The sequence below is a fragment of the Gadus morhua genome, chromosome 8, assembly GCF_902167405.1.
Source record: "Gadus morhua chromosome 8, gadMor3.0, whole genome shotgun sequence".
NCBI classification, from domain to species: Eukaryota; Metazoa; Chordata; class Actinopteri; order Gadiformes; family Gadidae; genus Gadus; species Gadus morhua.
The window spans coordinates 12,605,033-12,630,205 of NC_044055.1; the positions used below are offsets into that span (position 1 = coordinate 12,605,033).

Sequence of the window (25,173 nt, forward strand, 5' to 3'; positions counted from 1 at the left end):
ATTTGGACTATCTGAGAAAACATAGACCCACCCAACCCACTTAACAATTCTCCCAAAGACCAACCAGCGTTTCTGACTTCAGCCTAGCCAGATTATCAACAATGTCATGTACATAATTAGACACATTCGTAGACGCATCGGGGACGTATGTGCCACATCTCTGGTGTAAATTGCGCTCGATAAAGAAACAGTACCCTCCAAGATGCTCAGCAAGGTAGTCCGATAGATACTGATGTTGTTAAATCATTGTTCTAAGCCACGATTAAAGTCAGTCAGGCCATGCCTGGAAGTGTTCGCTATAGCGTCAATAATATGGACAAAATCTTTAATCTTTAAAGAGCAACTGTGACACCATAGTGTGGAATGATAGCAGAAAAAACTCTGAGTTGGAGTAGCAACTGGAAAATTCTGATGGAATAAATCACGCTTAGATCTAATGGTAGCATTACCCTTCAAATGTTTCTCTGACATAATATCCAAAGCCGGCACTACATAGGCAACTTAACATGATCCCTCCAATTAGGAGGCAGATATGAATAAGCGTCCTGTCCACACACCAACATGGTCCCATTTACCGCAGGCAAGGCACAACACCAGGCACGCAGGTTAATAAAGAGTAGGGGGATATTTATTCATATTCTTTATTCTTTTCTGACATGGAAACCTGTTCCTGGCCCACAATGGCTGAATATGAACACACACCCATATCCCGCCCCTTTCCTTCCTTGGTCGAACAAATGACACCCTTAGGAGCATAGCTCAATTTGATCTTAATTGGGGGTTAACCTAACACTGTTAACCTATAGTAGAGGGTAACACTCTTAACTAGAGCTGTCAAGCGATTAAAATATTTAATCGTGATTAATCGCATTAATGTCATAGTTAACTCTAATTAATCGCGATTAATCGCAAATTATTTTTCTATGCTAAATATCCCTTGATTTTTTTGGCCCATAATTCTTCTCATTTTAATTCTCTTATCAACATGGTGAAGTGCATCGGCTTGCCTTGTGCAAATGATTTTTTATTGATAACAACATTGGCATATACACTGATCAAAACAGGACGATACAAAAAAAGAGCCTATAGTGCAATTAAACGACTGCTTTGAACAAATGTCATTTGAACATAGCAGTCAGGCTACTGCTTCTTTGTTTTGAGCCAAAGGAAAAAAAAAAAAAAAAATTTTTTTTTTTTTTTTTTATAAAATAATTACGTTAATCGCGCGATAAAAAATTTAACGCCGTTAAATTTGGTTTGCGTTAACGCCGTTAATAACGCGTTTAACTGACAGCCCTACTCTTAACCTATAGCTGTTGAGGGTAACACTTTGTTTACAACACTGCATCATCTGTTAACCTATAGCTGTAGAGGGTAACACTATGTTTATAACGCTGCATCATGTGTGCAGAGGATAGCAGAACTCTGCAGTGCCTTCAGCTGTTAGTCCATCCAGCCGAAGTCCAGCGTAGAGGGGCTGTGTGAATGTGGTCTGGACCCCTTGGAGCAGAGTCATGGTGTCAGAGATGCTGTAGAAACAGAGAGTACCGGCCCTGTAGTCCAGGTACACCCCCACTCTGGAGGGAGGAGGGCCTGGGATAAGAGTGGTGATTCCGTTATGTTGAAATTGAACAGCATCCAGCCGAATAATCAGAGCCCAAGATTGGCTGTCTTTTCCAAACCCTTGATGAATCCATGAGCTGTCTTTGTATCCCACAGTGATGGCGACAAACCCTGCTCTCCACTTCACCTCCCAGTAATGCCGTCCAGTCAGAATCTCTTTACTCCGACACCCCCCTGCTGTCCCAACTTGTTTAAACACTCCTCTGTTACTCCGAGTCAGAAGCAGGCGAGTTGTGCTTGGGTCGATGCCCATTTCACATGAATATGTTAAGAATTGTGCTCTGGTGTGCGGCTGTTCTGGGAGTAACACTTCCACCGGAGCCTCTTTGGTGGGTCGGCGTGTGGACCTCCTGATAGAATTGTTCCAGGGGTATTTCTGTAGAAAGGTGACGTGACTCTGTGTCTGGGAGAGACGATCCAGGTCATCTCCACTCCTCTTCATCTGGACCAGCTCCTGCTCCAGGCTCTTCCTCAGGTCCTGGATCCGCTTCAGTCCAGCTTTCTGCTCGGTCCTGGTCTCTTCTATGACTTCAGACCTTCGTCTCTCAATGGAACGGATATGATCAGCAGAGATCTCATCAGCACGTTTCACTGCTTCATCAGCAGACAGGTTGATGGAGTCCATCTCCTGTTGAAGAACCTCAAGGTCTTGTTCAACCTCCTTGACTCTTGCCCGTGTAGCTCTCTGATGCCCGCTGAGCTCCTTCTGACGTTCATTTCTTTCAGCTTCGGCTGAAACTGTGTCGTGGCTTCTGTGTTCTTCAATGGAACACAAATGACAGATAGCTTGTTGATCCTGACGGCAGAAAACATTCATGACCTCGTTGTGACGGGGGCAGATGTTGTTCTGAAGGTCTGCTGTAGGTTCCACCAGCTTGTGTCTCTTCAACCCAGCGACTAGATAGTGACTCTGGAGGTGATCCTCACAGTAAGAAACCAGACAAACCAGACAAGTCTTGATGGCCTTCATCTTCCTCCCCGTACAGACATCACAGCCCACGTCTTCAGGTCCAGCATAGCAGTGGTCAGGGGGAGTGTCTCGCAGTCGTGTTCTCTTGAGATCCTCCATGACATCGGCTAGAATGGTGTTCTTTACCAGAGCTGGTCTTCTTTCGAATGTCTGTCTGCACTGGGGACAGCTGTAGACTCCCCTCAAAGCCTGATTGTCCCAGTGTTGTCTGATACAGTCCAAACAGTAGCTGTGGCCACAAGTGAGAGTCCCTGGATTACACAGCTGCTCCAGACAGATTGAACAGCAGTATCTGTCCTGGTCCAGCAGAGAGTTTTGCTGCGCCATTTCGCTACCAACAGCAGCTAAACTCTGACTGTTAAAGTTGTGAGTCCCCTGATTTTCCTGCTCATCTACTTCACATTCCTTTTCTGACACACCCAGCTCCCAGCAGGTTAACTCAACCTAGAGTTTGGTACAGAGCTATTGTTCTAGAACAAGGAAGTAGATTATACTGTGTGCTAAAGAATGCTCCTGTCATCTGTGCATCTGGTTATAGGATAACGTCAAATAACTTGTTTTGATCAGATATAGAATAATATCCCACACTCATCACTCATCTTCAAACCGCTTATCCGGGGTCGGGTCGCGGGGGCAGCAGCTCCAGCAGGGGGCCTCAGACTTCCCTTTCCCGGGCCCCATTGACAAGCTCTGATGGGGGGATCCCGAGGCTGCTCCAATTTTCTGGCCAATCTCGCGCTCCGTCATCCCCTCACTCACGAAGAAGACCCCTAGGTACTTGAACTCCTTCACTTGAGCTAAGCACTCATTTCCTACCCGGAGTAAGCAAACCACCGGATTCCTGCTGAGAGTCATGGCCTCAGATTTAGCACAGCTGATCCTCATCCCAGCTGCTTCACACTTGGCTGCGAGCCGATCCAGTGAGTGCAAGAATGCCGACACAGCTCTAGCTTTGGGAGTACAGAGATTGGATCGCTTAACCACATTGTTCCTCTTCAATCTGAGGTCCAACGATCGGCCAAACCCTCCTTTCACGTACCTTGGAGCAGACTTTACCAGGGCAATTTTAATTGGCACACACTCTCTGGTCCCCCTATTTGAACAGGGGAACCACCTCCAGACGGGGGCACAGGGCTTCCTCCGGGCACGGTCTCTGCTCCCTCTCCCGATTTTCCATGGGGTGTTTTTGAACAATTCTACGTCTGGCCCCTCACCTGAGACCACTCCACCATGGGAGACCCTACCAGGAGCACAAGGCTCCAGACAACACAGACCTCCGGTTCACAGGGACAAGCAAACCTCTCCACCACAATAAGGTGAGGGTTTCCAGAGAGGTATAGATATAGAAGAATATATGAATGCTAAAATAGTATTTCACAGAGCCATATCACTGGTGGCTGCAAATACCAAGTTTTAGCGAGTCTGAGTTCAAAGGAGGCTATTTTCTTTTAGAGTTTTTACGATTATTACGATTATTTTCATTCAGAACTAAAGCTTGCCATTAAACTCTTGAAAAAAATCTGTTAAATTAAAGTTTACCAGTATAAAGAGTCGAAAAGGATCGGGTAAATAACCCATGAAAGCACTACAACTTAATCTTACTACTATAATAGCTGGCCTGTCGGACAAGTTGCTCCGCACTTGGTCCACTGTGCATGTGCAAAGCAGCCTGAAGCTCACAAACACACAGCACACACGCACGCACACACGCACACGCGCACGCACACACACGCGTGCAGCCGCGGAAGTTGTAAGACAACAGCAGGATCAAGATAACGGCCACGCCGTCGACAAACTCTCCCAGGTGAGACGTTTAGTCTGTAGATTACACTTTGTTGCTAAACGTTATTTATTTTAAAATATTACTCGCTGCGGTGGTTTGTGTTACCGTTGGCCCGCATTGGTTTGTGTTACCGTTGGGCCGCGGTGGTTTGTGTTACCGTTGGGCCGCGGTGGTTTGTGTCACCGTTGGGCCGCGGTGGCTTGTGTTACCGTTGGGCCGCGGTGGTTTGTGTCACCGTTGGGCCGCGGTGGCTTGTGTTACCGTTGGGCCGCGGTGGTTTGTGTTACCGTTGGGCCGCGGTGGTTTGTGTTACCGTTGGGCCGCGGTGGTTTGTGTTACCGTTGGGCCGTGGTGGTTTGTGTTACCGTTGGGCCGCGGTGGTTTGTGTTACCGTTGGGCTGTGGCGGTTTGTGTTAACGTTGGGCTGCGGTGGCTTGTGTTACCGTTGGGCCGTGGTGGCTTGTGTCACCGTTGGGCCGTGGTAGCTTGTGTTACCGTTGGGCCGTGGTGGCTTGTGTTACTGAGGCCCAACGGTAACACAAATACCTCAATGAGATTAAAAATCTCCTTTTCAAGTGTCCTGGCCAAGACAGGCAGCAGAAGCCTACAGTTGCCGATGTACAATCAGCCATCTTGCCCTCACACGCCCCTCCCCCACCCCTTCTCCCTCACCCCCTCCCCCACACAAGCCCGTGCATTTTTTCAATACTGTTACTGTGCGTTCACACCAAACGCGACGGGGCGACAAGATCCCATACAAAGTGAACGTAGAGACGCGTATCGGGCGAATTTTTCGCGAGAGAAAACCCGCGACAAGTTTTGATTTGTCGCGCCACAATTTCGCCGTGCACAGGCGAGCGCGTTCACGAGGATTTGTGCTGCGACAAATTCGCTCGAGTTGAAATATTTAAATTTTGACGCAAATTTCGCGTGATGACAGCCAATCAGCGTTCAACAGCGTGGCCTCTGAGTAACATTTGTAACGTAACAGCCAATCAGCGTTCAATCGTCAAACTCACTGCAGTGCAGTCCGGGGTGAACTGCAGCATGGAGGAGAAAGTTATTGTTGCCGTTTGCGACTCCCGGAGCTCTATATATAATATTATACAACGGGGGGCCTAAATCCAGCGATCTGATTGGTTCATAACTGTTGTATAATGAGCGTATACATAACTGCTATTACGCCCGATCATTTTGTGAAAGTTTGGATATCACTCCGCGCCTGGAAGTAGAAACAGTTACAAAGTAAAACATATGTTGGATGATGGATAGGGTGTAAATGTTGTTACTCCGGGGGTGAGCAAGGCGATGGAGAGTCTAACGAAAGCTTAGGCACACGGCGAGTGAACTGCTCCATAGGATAAATTGCCGGCGAACCGCTCTAGCCGAGCCTTCTCTCGGAGGGACGCTAAAGTGTGTTGCATAGCGACCGTCGTGCATTTGGAAGACAGCCAGGAGGGACTACTTTTTTGTATTCTTTAATAAAACGGCTACTTTGACTTTCTTGGTTTCTTTTTAAATGTAGTGTGTCTATGACTTTCGTTTTGCCATAATAGTAACCGTTGTATAAAAGCAATAGATCACTTCAGTCAGTGGCATGTGCTCATTATACCACTGTGAAGGGGGTCGCCGGCCCTCCGCTGTGCGTCGGGGCCGAACAACGCCCCTTAACAGTGGTATAATGAGCACATACCACAGCCTGTCGTGATCTATTGCTTAAGTATATAATATAATTAGAGCTGTCAAGCGATTAAAATATTTAATCGTGATTAATCGCATTAATGTCATAGTTAACTCTAATTAATCGCGATTAATCACAAATTATTTTTCTATGCTAAATATCCCTTGATTTTTTTGTCCCATAATTCTTCTCATTTTAATTCTCTTATCAACATGGTGAAGTGCATCGGCTTGCCTTGTGCAAATGATTTTTACACTTTTATACACTGATCAAAACAGGACGATACAAAAAAAGAGCCTACAGTGCAATTAAACGACTGCTTTGAACAAATGTAATTTGAACATAGCAGTCAGGCTACTGCTTCTTTGTTTTGAGCCAAAGAAAAAAAAAAAAAAAAAAAAAAAAAAATTTTCTTTTTATAAAATAATTGCAGGGAGCTCTCATAGGGATTGGGCTGCTCGGGGTTTGTTTACCGGCGTTGCTATGGTTTCCGGTCTTGTGTGTTCCAACGGTTTATTAGGTAGACCTATCTAATAAATCTCTGTCTAATCAATACTTTATTCACTGCCTCTTCCGTGGTCGTTACAATATTATGAATAGACCGCGTCGGATCCTCCGACGTCTCTCCCTTTTCCACAAAAGGTAAAGACATGCAATGGTGGTTATCTTGTGATGGCGCGACAAATTCGACAAAACTTGCACAGCGACAGATTATGATTTGTGGCGCGACAAAACTTCGGCGACAACGCGAACGGGCAACAAATGTCACGTTGTGAATGTGATCATTGTAAGCACAAACAGAGGATCATGGGCATCAGGGCAATATATTTAGTCATAAAACAACTGGTATAAAGTTATGGTAGCCTATACCGACTATGTTTGTTGATCTGCTGCTTTCAAAACATAATCAGAACGGTGCTGCAGCGCGATGCTTCCTATTGGTGCTAGGGGCGGCATTGGACGCGCGTTAAATGCGCACCGCGGTGCTTCGCGACGGTGTGTGGCCGACTTTAGCGTCTACAGGTCCAGGTGGCTTGGAGACCAGCGCTAGAGAGAGAGAGAGAGAGCTCCTCCCAGGAGCCTTCACAGGGCGGAGCTGACGTGTGTGTGTGTTTGAATATGAAATGTGAAGTATGTGTATTAGTTAGTCATCTGCGTTTATCTAGGAGGGTTTGACGTGACGGAGGTCTGGAAGTAAGCCGCCGCTAAAGGAGGCCGTACCAGTTTGGATTCAATCATGGTAACACTAAAGCCGGCCACACACCGGCGCCGAAGCGCAGCGGTGCACAATTCACGCGGGTCAAAAGCCGCCCCTAGCACCAATAGGAAGCGGCGCGCTGCTGCACCGTTGTGATATGTTTTGAAAGAAGCAGATCAACAAACTCAGTACTGTTGGGCACTTAATTGACGGTTTAGTCACTTTATTATTTTTTATTGTCATTGCTCATTCTTTTTGCATTGTGGAATTATTCATCTACTGCATCAACAATCTCCATTTGTACAGGACTCAAGCCGGGATTTACCATACAGAGATTCATGGGCATCAGGGCAATATATGTAGTCAAAGAACAACTGGTATAAGGTTATGGTAGCCTATACCGACTATGTTTGTTGATCTGCTGTTTTGAAGAATAGTCAAAACGGTGCTGCAATGCAACGCTTCCTATTGGTGTTAACTGATATGAAAGGTCACAAACTGTATAGTAGCATCATTTAAAATAATGAAATGAATTTAAGAACATACAATTATTGATTTTTAGGTTTTAATCTTTAGTGGCACTTTTAACACATATTAACTTATCAGATGCAAAAAAACTAAAAGAAACAATCGTCATCCAACCAAATAAACAATGATAGCTCATTTGATATGATTTTGTAATATCATTTTCAAATAATTCCATTTTTATAATCCTGTCATTGAATGTAATAATTAATTAGGATCCAAGCTAAGGCAGCATTCTTTCATGGTAACCTCGAGAACCAAACCTGACAACATAACTGATAAACCTCCCATTTTGAATGGATCATATTTAAATGGCCTGAATGATGGCAGCTGTATTCCTCCTGGAGCTATCATAAGACACAGGAGGAATCCATTGATTTACCAGCCCTATGCTCAAGAGACCAGTGGTGAGGTACAAAACTCGTAGAAGAGACTCATTAATGAGTCACCTAAAGACACTCCAACCTGCATGAAGGACTTAATCATCCCACAGACTAAAAGACAATACACATTTAACAAACCCTGTCCACTTCACCTCCCAGTAATGTCGCCAGTCAGACTCTCTTTACTCCGACACCACCCTGCTGTCCCGACTTGTTTTACAACTCCTCTGTTACTGAGTCAGAAGCAGGCGAGTTGTGCGAGTTGTCGATGCTCATTTCACATGAATATGTTAAGAATTGTGCTCTGGTGTGCGGCTGTTCTGGGGGTAAGACTTCCACCGGAGCCTCTGCTAGTGAAAGGTGGGCGCTTTTGTCTTTGAGAAATAGCTCTAGTTTATCCTTCATCTCGGTTAGAGCCAAAGCCCAGTTGTTGAAGCGCTGGGTTGTACGGACGTCTCTGGTGGGTCGGGCTGTGGACCTCCTGATAGAATAGTTCCTGGGATATTTCTGTAGAAAGGTGACGTGACTCTGTGTCTGGGAGAGACGTTCCAGGTCATCTCCACTCCCCTTCATCTGGACCAGCTCCTGCTCCAGGCTCTTCCTCAGGTCCCGGACCCACTTCAGTCCAGCTTCCTGCTCGGTCCTGGTCTCTTCTGTTATCTGAGACCATCGTCTCTCAACGGAACGAATAAAGTCAGCAAAGATCTCATCAGCACGTTTCACTGCTTCATCAGCAGACCGGATGATGGAGTCCATCTCCAGTGGAAGAGCCTCAAGTTCTTGTTCAACTTCCTTGACTCTCGCCCGTGTAGCTCTCTGATGCCCGCTGAGCTCCTTCTGACGTTCATTCCTCTCGGCATCGGCTGAAACTGTGTCGTGTCTTCTGTGTTCATCAAGGGAACACAAATGACAGATAGCTTGTCGATCCTGACGGCAGAAAATCTTCATGAGCTTGTTGTGACGGGGGCAGATGTTGTCCTGAAGGTCGGCTGCTGGTTCCACCAGCTTGTGTCTCTTCAACCCTGGAACTTCATAGTGACTCTGGAGGTGATCCTCACAGTAAGTAACCTGACACACCAGACAGGTCTTGATGGCCTTCATCTTCCTCCCCTTACAGACATCACAGCCCACGTCTTCAAGTCCAGCATAGCAGTGGTCAGGGGGAGCGTCTCGCAGTCGTGTTCTCTTGAGATCCTCCATGACATCAGCTAGAACGGTGTTCTTTACCAGAGCTGGTCTTCTTTCGAAGGTCTGTCTGCACTGGGGACAGCTGTAGACTCCCCTCTCAGCCTGATTGTCCCAGTTTTTTGTGATACAGTCCAAACAGAAGCTGTGGCCACAAGTGAGGGTCCCTGGATTACACAGCAGATCCAGACAGATTGAACAGCTGTATCTGTTCCGGTCCAGCGGAGGGTTTTGCTGCGCCATTTCGCTTCCAACAGCAGCTAAAGTCTGACTGTTGACTGATGTGTTTTGACTCCCCTATAAATCCAGCTCATCGACTTCACACGCCATATCACACCCAGCTACCAGCTGGTTAACCCCACCCAGAGCTATTGTTGAAGAACAAAGAATTAGATTATACGTTGTTCCAAAGAAAGCTCCGGTCATCTTTGCATTTCGTTATAGGATATAAAATATCTTATATTTTAATTAGATATAGAATAATATCAGACACCAATCACTCTTCTTGCATCCGCTTATCCGGGGTCGGGTTGCGGGGGCAGCAGCTCTACCTGGGTGCCCGGACTTCCCTTTCCCAGGCTACATTGGTCAGCTCTGACGGGGGGATCGCGAGGTGTTCCCAGGCAAGTGTTGAGACATAATCTCTCCAACTAGTCCTGGGTCTCCCCAAGATCAGCTCCCCACTGGATGTGCCTGGAACACCTCCCTAGTGGGCATCGTTACCAGATGCCCGAATCACCTCAACTGACTTTCTAAACACAGGAGCAGCGGCTCTACTCAAAGTTCTAAGGGAGACGTTAGCCACCCTCATGAGAAAACCAATTTTTGCCACTTATATCCGCAATCTCGTCCTTTCAGTCATCACCCATCCCTCATGACCATAGGTGAGGATAGGAACGAAGATTGACGAGTAGATCGAGAGCTTTGCCTTGCGGCTCAGCTCTCTTTTCGTCACAACGGTGTTGTAAACTACTACAACGCTGCCTCCGCTGCTTCTCTGGCCAATCTCACGCTCCTTCGTCCCCTCAATTACGAACAAGACCCCAAAGTACTTCACTTCAGCTAAGGACTCATTCCCTACCCGGAGTAGGCAAACCTCTGGATTCAGTGGTGCTGATCTTCATCCCAGACACTTCATATTGGCTGAGAGCCGATCAAGTGAGTGCTGAAGGTCACAGGCTGATGATGCCATCGGGACCACATCATCTGCTAAAGGCAGTGATGAGATCCTCAGGCCACCAAACTGCAACCCCTCCCTACCATGACTACGCTGATATTCTGTCCATGATTATCACAAACAGGATTGGTGACAAGTGCAGCCCTGGTGGAAGCCTACACCCTTCGGGAACAAAACTGACTTGCTGCAAAGAACGCAGACACAGCTCTCGCTTTGGGAGAACAGAGATTGGATCTCCCAGTGATGATCTGGATCATGGTTCCACGTCCGGGGCTGAACCCTCCTTTCAAGTACCTTGGAGTAGACTTCACCAGGCTCATTGTAATTGACACACACTCTCTGGTCCCCCTTTTTGAACAGGGAAACCACCACCCTAGTTTGCCACTCCTTTGGCACTTTCCCAGACTCAAACACAATGGCAATAGGCTTGTCAACCAAGACAATATCCCTCGGGCTTTATCACTATGGAGTTGTTTGACTACCTCAGGGACTTCCACCAGGCAAATTGACGACAAACCCCCATCAGCCTCAAGCTCTGCCTCCACAATAGAGGGTGTGTTAGTCTAATTAAGGAACTCCTAAATCCGACTAGCCCCATGCAGAACTCCCTTCAGGGTCTCCAAGAAGGCTGAATACTCTGAACTGTCGTTTGGTTCATACGCAAAAACAGTCAGAGTTTTCCCCACAACTAAGGCGTAGGGAATGACCCCCTCGTCCACCGGTTTAAACTCCAACACCGCAGCGTTCAGCCGGGGATTTATGAGTACCCCCACATCCGCCTGGCGCCCAACTCCCTGGGCAACACCGGTGAAGAATAGTCGCACCCCTGTCCAGGAGTACGGTTCCAGAACTGAGACTGTGCGTAGAGCCCCACCAGATCTAAGTAGAAGCACTCCACCTCCCTCACATGCTCTGGATCCTGTCCCCACCGGATCTGGTCCGTTGAGACCCCTGACCTTCACTGCCACCCATGTGGCAGCGCACCCGACCCCAGCGGGTCTACCTGCAGGTGGTTGGCCCACAGGATGGAGAGGGAGGGGTGCCATGTCGACTCTTCGGGCCACAAACCTGGCCACCAGGCGCTCGCCGACGAGCCCTCCGTCTGGGCCTGGCTCAAGACGGGAGCCCAGGGCTTCCTCCAGGCAAGGTCTCTCCTCCTCTCTCGATTTTCTATGGGGTGTTTTTGAACCATTCTTAGTCTGGCCCCTCAACTGAGACCACTCTGCCATGCGAGACCCATGGATTTTTTGTAATATAACTAAAATCCCACCATTACGATTATTTTCCTCCAGTATGGAAGCTTGCCATTACGAAGAACCATCATGAACATAACATCAATTCCTCGACAGCATTTCAACTTAATTATAAATATAACCGCAAGCGGTGATTAAGGGGTCCGAGCAAAATTAAAAGTCAAGAACACACTAACGGAAGATGTATAAATATAACATATAATTGTCATATTTAAGGAAAGATGTTCCACTTATAAACCTGAATTGCAGCCTCATTCACATGGTCAAAATGTATATTGATAAGCACACAACATCCAGAAAACTCCAAGCACACATTTCTCAAGTGAATTAAGGGCTTTCTTCAAAGCATATACCTGAAAAATCTTTGAAATTCTGGGGAAATTAAACATTTGTAGTCAAGAACATTAACGGAAGAAATATAAATATGACAGGATTAATTATGAAGGAAAAATGGTTGATGAAGAAGTTCCCCTTAATGCCATACTGTGTCTTGGCAGTCCAATTCTTGGAAACTAATGAGCCGGAATGTTGATTGGCTGATGAATTTCAGGTGCTGTTCAATGTTGCGTTTCTTAAATGAGTGGCAATGACAGAATGTCGTGTTCAGCTTGTTCTTAATGCTCTAATCAGGATTTCGAACTTTCAACCTAAGGATCACCAGTACGGCATTATCCCATTTAGCAACTGACATTCCTGAACATCATAAAGCCTCATTCACATGGTGAAAATGTCGATTGATAAGCACACATCAAGAAAACTCCAAGCACACATTTCAAGAGAATTAAGGGCTTTCTTAAAATAGTACAGACCTAAAAATGTGTACTGTTAATGGTATCCGCCTAATGGTATGGTCATATAGGCAAAATAGGTTGAGACTGTGGACGTTTGGCTTTTCTATGAAATTGTGGGAAAAGTAAACCTTTTTAGAGCAGAAGACCAGGAAAAAAAAGATGCATCTGATTTTAGAGATTAATATGATGAAAGAATTTTGAGTCAAGGTCGATCTAGTAAGGGAAATAAGGCTAGCTCATAATTTTTTTAAATAGCGCCACCACAATTTGGGTTTATGGGTAGTGCGGGATATTGGTATCAACCTAATAATAGTCAGATATTTTTTTATACAATAACAAAATGGTCTGTAAGAAAAATGGGCTAACTGCTCCAACTTTATTGGCCAATATTTCTCAAATGGAACTAAATAAAACAAATTCTGTTTGATGATTTTTGTGAGGCTTGTGCCGTGTTCCAATATCCATACTTCCATCAGTACACTTAAACGAAGTACACTATCTGCACTCACTAAGTGCGCTCATTTTCAGATGTCTGTGTTGTTCCAAATCGAATACTCCGTGGTGCACTAACCGGAAATTACGATCACGACTGCTGCCGCGGCTTCTCCCCCGCAATAAACATCCCACTTTGAACGATGAACTCTTTACTAATGTAGGCTATGTGGAAAATGCGCCGACGTTGGCTCAGCCTGGCCCTGCCCTCGTCCGCTATGTAGCTAAGATGGCTGCCGTTGAGTACGAAAACTGTACATCGCCACACACTTCGCGATTTGAACATTTTGAGTACAACATCCGGGTCCTTTCAGTACACTTATTTTCGCCCGATCTGAATCGGAACGCCCTACGTACTCAAACTTAGGCTAGTAAGTACGGATAGTATGGATATTGGAACACGGCAATGGTCTAAAGATATTATGTGGCAATTTTGGTGAAATTGTGGGAAAAGTAAAGAAATCTTGGGCAAAAGACCAAGGTTTTTATAGTTGCATCTGATTCTAGAGATTCATATTATTAAAGAATTTTGAGCCCAGGTCAATCTGGTGAGGAGAAATAAGCCTAATTCATGATTTTTTACAATAGAGCCACCTTTGGGATGCAGTACAAGAAATTTGGGTTCATGAGTAGTGGGGGTAATTGGTAACCATACCTGAAAATTTGTTACAGGCTTACGGTATAGGCTGCAGTTAGCCTGGTCCTTCCAGACTCTCGTACTTCATTTCGTTTGAAGAGTCTGGACCTACTCAATTGACAAACGTTAACTCACTTGAAGGCAGGTGTCTGTTGAAGTTTAAAACTATTGAATCTGCCCAGTGCCACTCTGGATCTGCCATAACCAATCGCTAACGCTTGGCCGGGCATCACGTTGCGCGCAGGCTGTAAACAAACCAATCACTGTGCGTGAAGATGTCCGTCAACGAGAGCTGACCTTAACGTCATTGATCTCAACCACTCCCTCTGATCGCTGATTGGACGCAGAAAATTAAGAAGGAGAAAACCCACTAAAATACCGCAGACCCAGACCTATAGTACTGAAGGGAAATTCAAATTGAGCGGAAGTACTTAGGCGGGCGGAGCCAGGCTAGGCTGCAGTATGACTTTTAGAGAATTTGAGGGGGGAAAAAAACATCACCGAAACAATAAGGGACCAAGCAGCTTCGCTACTCGGACCCCAAATAATAACTGAAGATAGAGAAATGTCTTTCCCCATTTAACACCGCTATGTGTTTTGAATAAAATGCTAAAGGTTGAGTGCCCTGTGGGGACATCGACAAAGTGCGCAGCTTCGGTTTGAGTGCAGAACAACATTCAAGTAACAGTGAAGTGACGTCATACACCCCAAACATATGTTGCACACTTGTAATATTATACCATAAAGTTACATGAAAGCAATTAACAATTGCAACAACAACAATTAACACAACAACTGAATAACATTTAACAATTTAAGAAGAAGGATTGAAGTTATATCTACATCCTCCCACTCGGTCAAATCCTCCGCCAACATGGCCTCCATTTTTACTGTTACGCTGATGACACTCAGATCTACCTCTCCACCAACACCATCTCTGCAGCCACCCATTGCACCCTCACCACCTGCCTCACTGATGTCAAAACTTGGATGCAACAAAACTTCCACAAACTAAATTGCAAAAGATCAGAAATCCTCATCATTGGCCCAAACTGCCTCATCGCTCCACCCAGGACTTCTCACTTAATATTGATGGTTCCCATGTCACCCCCTCCACTCACATCCGCAACTTAGGTATCATCCTTGACCCAACCCTCTCATTCCTCCCCGATGTAAACCAGATTACAAAAACAGCCTTCTTCCACCTCAGGAACATCACTCGTCTCCGTCCCTCCCTATCACTCTCAGCCGCCGAAACTCTTGTCCACTGTTACGCGGCTCAGACGTAACAAAGAAACGGGGCAGGAGACAACGTGACAATCCACGTTTCTTGTTTTAATTGCGTGAAGAGCATGAATCAAAACTGGTCTTGACAATCAGAGCCAAACACAAACCAAATCTCCCGCCGTGTCTCTCGGAGGCCAGGCCCACTTTTATCCGGTTCACGGGGACACGCCCCGTAAGCGGTCACACCCCAATCCTGGAACATGCGGGACCAGGCCTTTGAGAGCAAGGCAGACAAAACGGGTAGCACACACACAATGACAACTGAAAGGCCAATGTGGCTGTAACACCCCCCCCCCCTTAAGAAGAGGATTGCCGAGTATCAAAAGACACCAACCCCACAACCCTTACACCAATTCACTAAATGTCCGTAATAGGTGGTGCACACAACAAATACAAAATAATAACTAAATCACGAAACTATCCCTAACTAAACCCCCTTTTACGCTGAAGGCGTTTTCCATTTTGTCCAAAACATTTGTCATCCGGACCCTGGAAAACAAAGCAGACAAAAAAAAACAAGGAAAAACACACATGACCAAACTTAGTCAGTGAGAGCCCGGGATAGGGCGTCAGCAATCACATTATGCGAGCCCTGAATATGACGTATATCTAAATTAAATGGCTGAAGAAAAAGAGCCCAGCGCATTAACCGCTGGTTGGGGTTCTGAAGTGAATGTAAAAAGTCAAAGGATTATGGTCAGAATAGACCACCAGAGAAACAGCACCCCCCCACATAAACGTCAAAATGTTGAAGTGCCCAAATTAACCCCAATGCTTATTTTTTCAATCACAGAGTAGCTGGACTGATGGGAGAGAAACTTTCTAGAAAGAAAAATAATTGGCCGATCAATGCCTTACTCATCCTCCTGGAGCAATACAGCACCAGCTCCTACCTGGCTAGCGTCCACATGCAGTTTGAACGGCCGGCTCAACTGCAGTGTGGCCAAAACAGGGGAACATGTAAGGAGAGCTTTTACTCTCTCAAAAGCAGCCTGGCATACCGGAGTCCAGTCGAGCAACAGCCCTAACAGCACCACCTGCAGGCGCGTTCGGACGTTCATTAATTAGCTTAAGCAAGTTGGCATGACATAGCTGCAAGCTCATTCTCCTGTCAGGAATAGTCAGCAAATAATTAAGATCCGACACCTTTTTGGTCACTTTATACGGACAAGCTGAAATGATGAGGACATAACCGGCAAAAGAGCGAGCGCTTAGCTTTTTGATCGTAGCGCTGCTTCATCTAAGCCTGAGTGGCGGTCCGATTTTCACGAGCCAGACGAACTGCCTCGTACAGCCATCTTCTGAATCCATTAATTAGTCACATAATGGCAGTGGTGGCTCCTCGAGGCCGGCACCATCCTTAAGCACAGCCAAAAGACCACGCACTGAATGGCAAAAGACAAGCTCATTATGGCTAAACACTGTGCTCTCTTGTACTACCTCCCTAGAGGCAAGCAGCAACCTAGGAAGCCCTTCTTCCCAGCCCGTCCCAACTCCATACAGTAAGCAGGAAGTAGGGACTTCAACGTCTGGTGGAAACGCTCAAGGGTACCCTGGCTCTGAGGGTGATAAGGTGAGGAAGTGTGATGCTTGATATGAAGCTGAAAAAACACAAGACATGAAATTAGAACCTTGGTCAGTCTGAATGACCTTCGGAATACCAACAATTTTGAAAAACTGGGAAAGAGCCTTCACAATGGACCTAGTGGTAATCGCATGCAATGGGTAGGCAGCAGGGTAACGAGTAACCTGACACATGATGGTCATCAAATACCTATACCCGTTTTTCAACGTAGGCAAAGGCCCAACACAGTCCAACTGTAAATATTGGCTACAAAGGCGTAGGCTTAACTACTTGGTTTGACTTACCAGTCATCTGACAGATGTGGCAAGTTTTTATGTGTGAAGCTACGTCCTTCAATTTCGGCCAAAAAAAATGAAAACGTCTTTTTCACACCAGAATGCCCCAACATGTCGTTGGCGGTTTTCATGACTGCACGTCTAGCGGTTTCAGGCACCACAACCTGTAACCATGGCTCACCCATGGAAGTGTCAGTGGACGGCGTCCACTTTCTCACAAGCAAACCATTTTTTAAACAGTAGCCATGAGCAACGCTCTCAAAAGTGTCAGCTGGGACAGCACGTTCAAACAAAGAACAAAGAGACTGATCTGCAAGCTGTTCCTTAACTAGGTCTTCATATGACAGATTCAATGGAAAATCTGGTAAGGCAAACCTAGTCTTCTCTGCAGCCACCTTGAGCTGTTTGGCGTCCGCCGCAGCACGAGTAGCTGAGCGGGTCACAGCACAAGCTGCAAACACGTCAGGGAACTGCTCCGAACAATCATCAGTCTCATCTCTCAACTGAGGAGAAGATGACATCAAAGACACAGGATTACTCTGCCAAAACGTCCTCCTGTGTAATTATTTCCAAGAATCACATGGACATCATCGACAGGTATGGCAGGGCGAATTCCCAACTCAAGCTCCCCCTCAACCAACTCGGAATACAACATGACCCTATGTAAAGGAACTTCAAAAGTAGTGAGGTCAATTCCCCGAACTAACAGAGATCTTCCAGAACTGGAAGTGGAAGAAAATGGTAGAACAGACTCCAGTATGAGGAACTCTGATGCTCCTGTGTCACGGAGAATTTTAACCTGAATTAACTCATTACTGTCTTTTAAAGAAACAAATCCATTGGAAATGAAGGGAGTGTAATTGGAATTCAACCCAGTATGCAACAAATTAACATTCAACTTGGAAGGAGTTACCGCCAACATGTCCTGCTTCATGTCAGCGCTGTCCACTGGACAGCTCCACTTTGAATGACCAGTTGCACGACAGTACCCTGATCCGCGTCAGATCTAACACTCGATCGATCTACTCCAGAAGCCTGATGTGCACCAACGTTGACACTTTTATTGCTAGAAAAATCCAACCTTTTGGACGTTCGATGAGCGCATATGGGCTTTGTGAGTTGACTGGTGCTCATCTACCAACACAGCAGCGTCAGACTCATTCCTTGCCTGCTTCTCCGCAACGTACGTTGCAACACGCTCTGGCAATGTGCTCTTGAATTGTTCAAGGACAATTAAATCTATTAAATCATCATATGTCTTAACCTTACAAGCAACACACTATCGCTGACATTGCAGGTGCAATTCCCTTGCAAACTCAACGTTTCTTTGGTCCAACCGTTTCCGCATATTCCTAAAGCGTTGACGATAAGCCTCTGGAATTACTTCATACGCCCGCAACACAGAAGCTTTCACAATGTCATAATCACAGGCCTCTTCAACAGTTAACGCAGAGAAAGCTCGCTGTGCCTTTCCTGTGAGACGGCTCTGAAGCATAAGCGCACGGTGTGTATCAGGCATGTCTTGTGTATCAGCCACTCGCTCAAACAGAACAAAAAAGGTATCAACGTCTTTCTCATTAAAGTGAGGAAGCAAGCGTAGACTAGTTGCTATATCGAGCCTAGGACCTGCTCTACCAAGCTCTAGCTTTTGGTGTTCTAATGATCTCTGTGTGCCTTCATTCTCCTCACTGGAGCGGAGCCTTTCTAACTGCAACTGATGCCGAATTCTACTGTTATCCAGCTGCATTTGAAGCAACTCTTTCTGCTGCTCAAAAGACAGCATCGCCGCAGGTTTAGGAGGCGGAGGATCTTCCTCTTCGTCTGCAACCGAGGGGTTTCTAAGGTCCTCCTCAACTGAATCATCGAGAGGTTCTTCCTCATCCTCTTCGTCAGATGTAGGCCTATAGTCAGCTGCGGTAATCAGACCTTTCGCTCACAATGCCAACTTCACCGAAAGTTTGACATAACTTTTAAGTCGAGTGGAAGGAAGTTCGATTCCATAATGGGCAGCCAACTGTATTAACTGGTCCTTGGTTAACGCATTAAAGATAGCCCTGGAGGGTTCTTCAACAAACTTTTGAACTAGTGACGTCATCCTTCTAGCGATTGCGCAACAAGTGATGTCCTTACTCAAGCGCTTGTGCGCACCTCACCAGCTGCACGAATCAGACACGATTCCACAAAACCAGACAATGAAAACTAGATTGTCTTGATTAATGTAACTCCATCCTATACGGCTCATCAAAACACTTACTTAATAAACTGCAATAGGTTCAAAACTCTGCAGCCCGTATAATCACATCCACCCGCCGCTCAGACCACATCACCCCTGTCCTCCAAGACCCCCACTGGCTTCCCCTCAAATACTGGATTGATTTCAAAATACTACTCATCACCTTCAAAGCCCTGAACCACCTGGCGCCCCCCTATCTCTCTGACCTTCTCCACCGCCATACCCCTACCCGTTGTCTCAGGTCCTCCGATGCCAACCTCCTACACCCAATCAGGACCAACCTCCGGTCCTGGGGAGACAGAGCCTTTGCTGCAGCCGCCCCTGCCCTCAGGAATGCCCTCCCCAACGACATCTGCAATGCCAACACTCTTTCATCTTTCAAAACTCCCCTTAAAACACACCTTTACACCCTTGCTTTTAACCATTCATCTTTTGTTTTTGTTTAGCTTAGCTTTTTTTTTATTCTTATGATTTAGCTTATGAAGCGATGTGAAGCGTCTTCGAGCACTGGGAAAAGCGCTATATAATTTGATCTATTATTATATAGTGCTTTTCTCTCACTCAGATGCTTTACACTGAAGGGGGGGACCTCACTCGCAACCACCAATGTGTAGAGCAGCTTTGAGGCATTGTAGCTGAATTAGCCTAGCGTCATTGCACAATGCATTGCCTCGAATGAGTTTGATAACTCCCCCCCTCCCGTTCTCCTGCCTGTTGTACTGATGGCTCCTCATCACACTCATCCTTTTTTATCATATTTGTCTATTGTTCTGTACATATATTAATGTTGTGGTTCGGTTAAACTCTGTGTCTTGCATATATGATCATTCACCCAGTGGCCAAATTATGTAATTACAAACACAATAAGCATAACACAACTAGCTTGCAGTACAATAATAAAGTAATGACAAAAAACACAACACATCTATTGTGTAATAATAACGCCTTCAAAAAGCTTGTTGTTTAGAGAAAAACATATTCTTTATTCCAATATAATACGTATCTCTCAAGCAAGTTTAAAAGTATTTCCCTTCAACACGGAGATGGCGGAGAGCCAAGCTTAGATTCCGTTTCCATGGGAACAGGAGACCCAGTGGGGGTCCCCTCAGCTCACCCATACTTCAGTGGACCACCTCACTTCTGTTCTATGCAGAGTAAAAGCTATTAGCATTGGTGTGGTCAGAGACAGGGTTCGGTAGGGGGGGAAACCACAGGTTACCTCCCGATACGATACCCGACACATGGCCAACGATACCAATAATATCGACCTACAGCAATATCAATATATTGTCAGACAATCCTACAACGATGCATCACCATGTTTGCCTAACTATGAATACTAAATGACCGTTAAAAGGTAAAGTGCTGGACTTGTATTTTTTCACAGTCCAAACTGAGTTTTTCAGTTACTCGTCTTTGTAAAAAATTATGAAAATAAATAAAAATATTATATTGATATTTGGCGCCAGTGTATCGATAATCGTATCACTCGAAGAAGGGCTACCATATGTGGCCATGTCTTTATTTTAACCCTCCCCTAGTGTTAGCTTAGCACCTCGTTTCCACAAACGTACATTCTCGTATGCGATCCAACCGTCTCCGACCGAAAGTCCATTCATTCCTATGTGATTCTCCGTAATGTCCGTTTTTCCTCCGAGACTCCTCCCCTCCGTAAAATTTCTGTCCGGTATGTCCGTAGTATACGTTCAAAAATGTTAACTTTCGCCGTCGTTTTACGGAGATACCGTATGAACGTTTTTATGTTTTTCAAAAACATGTAAGTACCTGGCAGGCCAAACTCCTCGCCGATCTCTTTCCAAGCCTGATTGGTTTTGTTTTTATCTCTGTATATGTCGATCCTCATGTTCCAAAGTACCGGTCTCCTAAAAACGGCCATTATCATACGATCCCCAGTCTTTTTGGCTGTCCGTAAATAAATTCATGTCCGTACGTAAAACACTAGCGACCCCTTCCGTAAATTTACGGAATCACGGATACGAAAAATATACGTATGTGGAAACGAGGCGTAAGCGTAGAGCCTAGCTGCGTCGGTCCCTCCTGGGACAGTGTGAGAGTTCAGAGGATCTAGAGTGGGTCGGACAGACGGCTCTATAAAGGACGCATCAGAAGTAATGCATTGAATGAGTTGTAGGAAGGAGGGGGGGTGTGTTCTTTAGTAGCCTACCGTTGTTGTGCACGAGTGTGCAATGAGCCTCGTCGTATATGAAACACGACACAGACCTCATGAGAGGATGAGCTCCGACCTTCCACCGAGACCTTATCCTAGCTATCTTTAGTACTGAGCATTGTGTAGCATCTTATCCTAGATATCTTTAGTACTTAGAATTTTGGATATGGGTTAACATAGTGATTTTTAGAGCTTAGCACTTGGTTCTATGAACATCCTTACTGTACCGACAGAGATATATTGTTGTTTCTACTTCTTCTGACAAATGGTTTATTTTAAGTCTCCTTGGATAAGAGTGTCTGTTAAACACTCTGAATGTTAATGTAAAGAAATCCTCGTGTTCAGAGGTGTCCACTATGATGGAGTTAGACTCCATGTTTGAAAATAGTGCCGACCACTATCGCCATGGACGTTCAATACATAACAGGTAAAAGATAGTGTTAAGTATAGGTCTATGATGGTAGTTTACCACTATGATCAATACATATAACAGACAGATAATTATAGGTCTTTGATGGTAGTTTTCCACTATATACAGGTTGCGATTTGTTGGGGGGGATGGGAGGACACATCTGTTTGTTTTTTTGTCTTTTTAGTTTAGATTTAAGATGAATGTTCAACTGTTTGAAAGGTAGGCTAATAGGGCCTACCATTAACTTAAACAAAGAATTAGGCCTGTTGATGGCTTATTTTTGAACGATAAAGAAACAAAAAAATAACATCCCTCCCTCTGTTGTTTTGACAAATCGCACCCTGACTATATCTATAACAGATATTTATAATAAGAGAACATATAGTGATAAATATAGGTCTTTGATGGTATTAGTTAGTCGGTATGAGACAGTGAGTATGAGTAGTTAAACACTGCGGATGCAATGGGGGTGCAAACTTTTGGTGCTTAAAACATCAGCATAGCAACAGTAAATAAAGTGCAGCTGCAGTTGAGGAGTGGAAGGGGTGTGGCCACTGCAGGCTCCTCCCACATCTTGGGCAGACACCTGCGGGGCAGGTGAGGTGGATCAGGGTGCCGTCGCCACGACGACAGTGGATCAAAGCGGGCGGCTAGGTGAACAGGCTGAGAGAGAGAGGGATTATTTTAAAAGCTCACTCTTACTAGACATTTGCTATCAGTAGGCACTATGACGAACATGTTTTTTTTTTTTTACATTATATTATGTGTCTAGCACCATGCTGTGTCATCCATAAATGTTATATATCACCAGTGATGACGCTATCACAGGTAGACCAACTGGTGGCTCTTAGAACAGCTTTCATCAAACCTAAAATAACTTATATGATGAATGGACTAATATGAGAGAGAGAGAGAGAGAGAGAGAGAGAGAGAGAGACGAGAGAGAGAGAGAGAGAGAGAGAGAGCGAGAGAGAGAGAGAGAGAGAGAGAGAGAGAGAGAGAGAGAGAGAGAGAGAGAGAGAGAGAGATCTCAATGGAGTTCCGGGTGTTTCCAGGTGTTACTCACCTCTTGAGAGGAGAGGAGGAGGCAGAGAGGCTTCGGACCAGCCTGTTGGGGGAGGAGAGGGGCGGGGCTCTGGAGGCCCTGGGGGGGGGCGGCAGGGAGCCGTGGGCGGGGGGGGAGAAGATAGACCTGCAGGAGACACGGAGCCCGCCTTAGCCAGGGTCTGGTCCACGCACATGCACACGCACACACACATACACACACACGGTGTACCTTGCTGTGCGCTGGCTCTTCAGTGCTCTCAGTCTGTCTCCCTGAGTTCGACCCGCCTCCCTGCACTCATCCTAAACACACGCACATACACAAGCACATGCACACACATGCACACGCACACACACACACATGCACATGCAGAGACGTGCATGCGTGTGCGTGTGTCGACGGACACGACACACGCACACGCAGAGACATGCACAGACACACATGCACACCCACAGGACCACATGTGTTGGTGTTTAAACGTATCAGGTGTTGAAGGTAGAGGGTTACTTCCTGTTGGGACTCGGCCATTTGATTGGTGGAGGGAGGTGCTGAAGGACTCCGCCCCCTTACCTCGTCCAGGGAGTAGGACTTGCAGAGGGTGGGTTTGACTGAAAGGTGGTCCATGCTGGAGAGGAGGCGGGACACAACCTCCTGACTGGAGGGAGAGGGGGCGGGGCTCTGTGGTTGTAGTTGTAGTTGCCGTCGACGATGGAGTCGCTGTTGGAGAGCCTTCTGCTTGGAGTGATGGACGTCGCCCTGAACCCACATGCTGCTCTGCTTCCTGTACACACACACGCACACGGACATGCACGCACGCGCACACACACAAATACACACACATATTATTATTATTAACATAAGGTAATATGTTCCTCCTGTTGACTCACAGCCCACCACAGATCCTGTCTCTGACCTCACTTTACTTGACCTTATGACCCCCCCCCTCAGACCAACAGGTCGGGGGCCATCTAGACCAGTATATATATATATATCATAATGTATAGTGTGTGTATATATCATAATATATATGTTGGTTTATATATTATAATGTATTTGTGTGTGTATACATCATAATGTATATGTGTGTATACATCATAATGTATATGTGTGTATATATCATAATGTATAGTGTGTGTATATATCATAATATATATGTTGGTTTATATATTATAATGTATTTGTGTGTGTATATATCATAATGTATATGTGTGTGTATACATCATAATGTATATGTGTGTGTATACATCATAATGTATATGTGTGTATATATCATAATGTATATCTGTATGTATATATCATAATGTATATGTGTGTATACATATCATAATGTATATGTGTGTGTATATATAATAATGTATATGTGTGTATATATCATAATGTATATCTGTATGTATATATCATAATGTATATGTGTGTATATATATCATAATGTATATCTGTGTGTGTATATATATATCATAATGTATGTGTGTATACATATCATAATGTATATGTGTGTGTATATATCATAATGTATATCTGTATATATATATATATCATAATGTATATGTGTGTGTATATATCATAATGTATATGTGCGTATACATATAATGTATATGTGTGTGCATATATCATAATGTATATATCTGTGTGTATATATATCATAATGTATATGTGTGTATAAATGCTATGTATTAACTCCTCCAGGTAGCTCTGCTGCGGGCCGATCACTGAGCCGGGCCTGCAGGTCCGGATCCAGCCCAGGGTTTCCCCCGCCGTGAAGCGGTAGTGCTTCATCAGGTAGCAGCCAATCAGAGTGCCCGTACGGCCCAGGCCGGCTGCAATTGGACGATTGAAAAAAAGAGAGTTGACCTCCAAGATTTGCCCTCTACACGTTATCGTTTCACTGAAGCCTCCCAAGTCTGTTTCTCCAGCAGTCTCTAGTAATGGCTCCAAAACTTTTGGCTCTTTTGAGAGATTCTCAAACTTGTTCATTGGTCATCCCCATGGAGCGCTATCGACCAGCCTCTGGATAAACCTACAGCCAATCAGAGCAAGGCATCATGTGACACGTCAGCAGCATCCATCAGATTGTGATTTGCCCGGCCCTGGCTAATCACAATCTGGATTTGTGAGGCTATTAGAATATTTACTGGAATGATCATCACTGGGACAACATATACACACACACACCCACACACTCACTCACTCACTCAATCACTCACTCAAACACACACACACACACACACACAAACCCTTGCAGTGCACAGCGACCGCTCCCTCCGCCGACTCGCAGATGTGCAGGAAGCGCCTGGTGATGATGTCAGAGGGCGTGGTCCCATCCAGAAAGTAGAGGTCGTGGTGCTGAAGCCCCGCCTCCTCGAAGCGCCGGCCGTCGTAGAGCTTCCTGTTGAGGCGCACCACATCGGTCACACGGTGCCGCCGGAAGTACTGCAGGTAGGCCTCCGGGG

The 25,173-nt window shown here is 45.6% G+C and overlaps 1 protein-coding gene and 1 long non-coding RNA gene across 2 annotated transcripts; both read right to left on the minus strand.

Moving 5' to 3' along the window:
* Positions 1-1,229: 1,229 nt before the first annotated feature.
* LOC115548642 (E3 ubiquitin-protein ligase Midline-1) lies at positions 1,230-9,591 on the minus strand. Its single transcript, XM_030363404.1, has 2 exons — positions 8,613-9,591; positions 1,230-3,003 (listed from the first exon to the last, which is right to left on the minus strand). Exons 1-2 carry the CDS (start codon positions 9,589-9,591, stop codon positions 1,400-1,402), a joined length of 2,583 nt encoding a protein of 860 aa, XP_030219264.1. The 3' UTR covers positions 1,230-1,399.
* A 10,446-nt stretch (positions 9,592-20,037) lies between these two features.
* On the minus strand, positions 20,038-22,827 carry LOC115549250 (uncharacterized). The gene is made up of 2 exons (XR_003977725.1): positions 22,745-22,827; positions 20,038-22,341 (listed from the first exon to the last, which is right to left on the minus strand). It is a non-coding gene; the product is annotated as an uncharacterized LOC115549250 (long non-coding RNA).
* Positions 22,828-25,173: the final 2,346 nt, after the last annotated feature.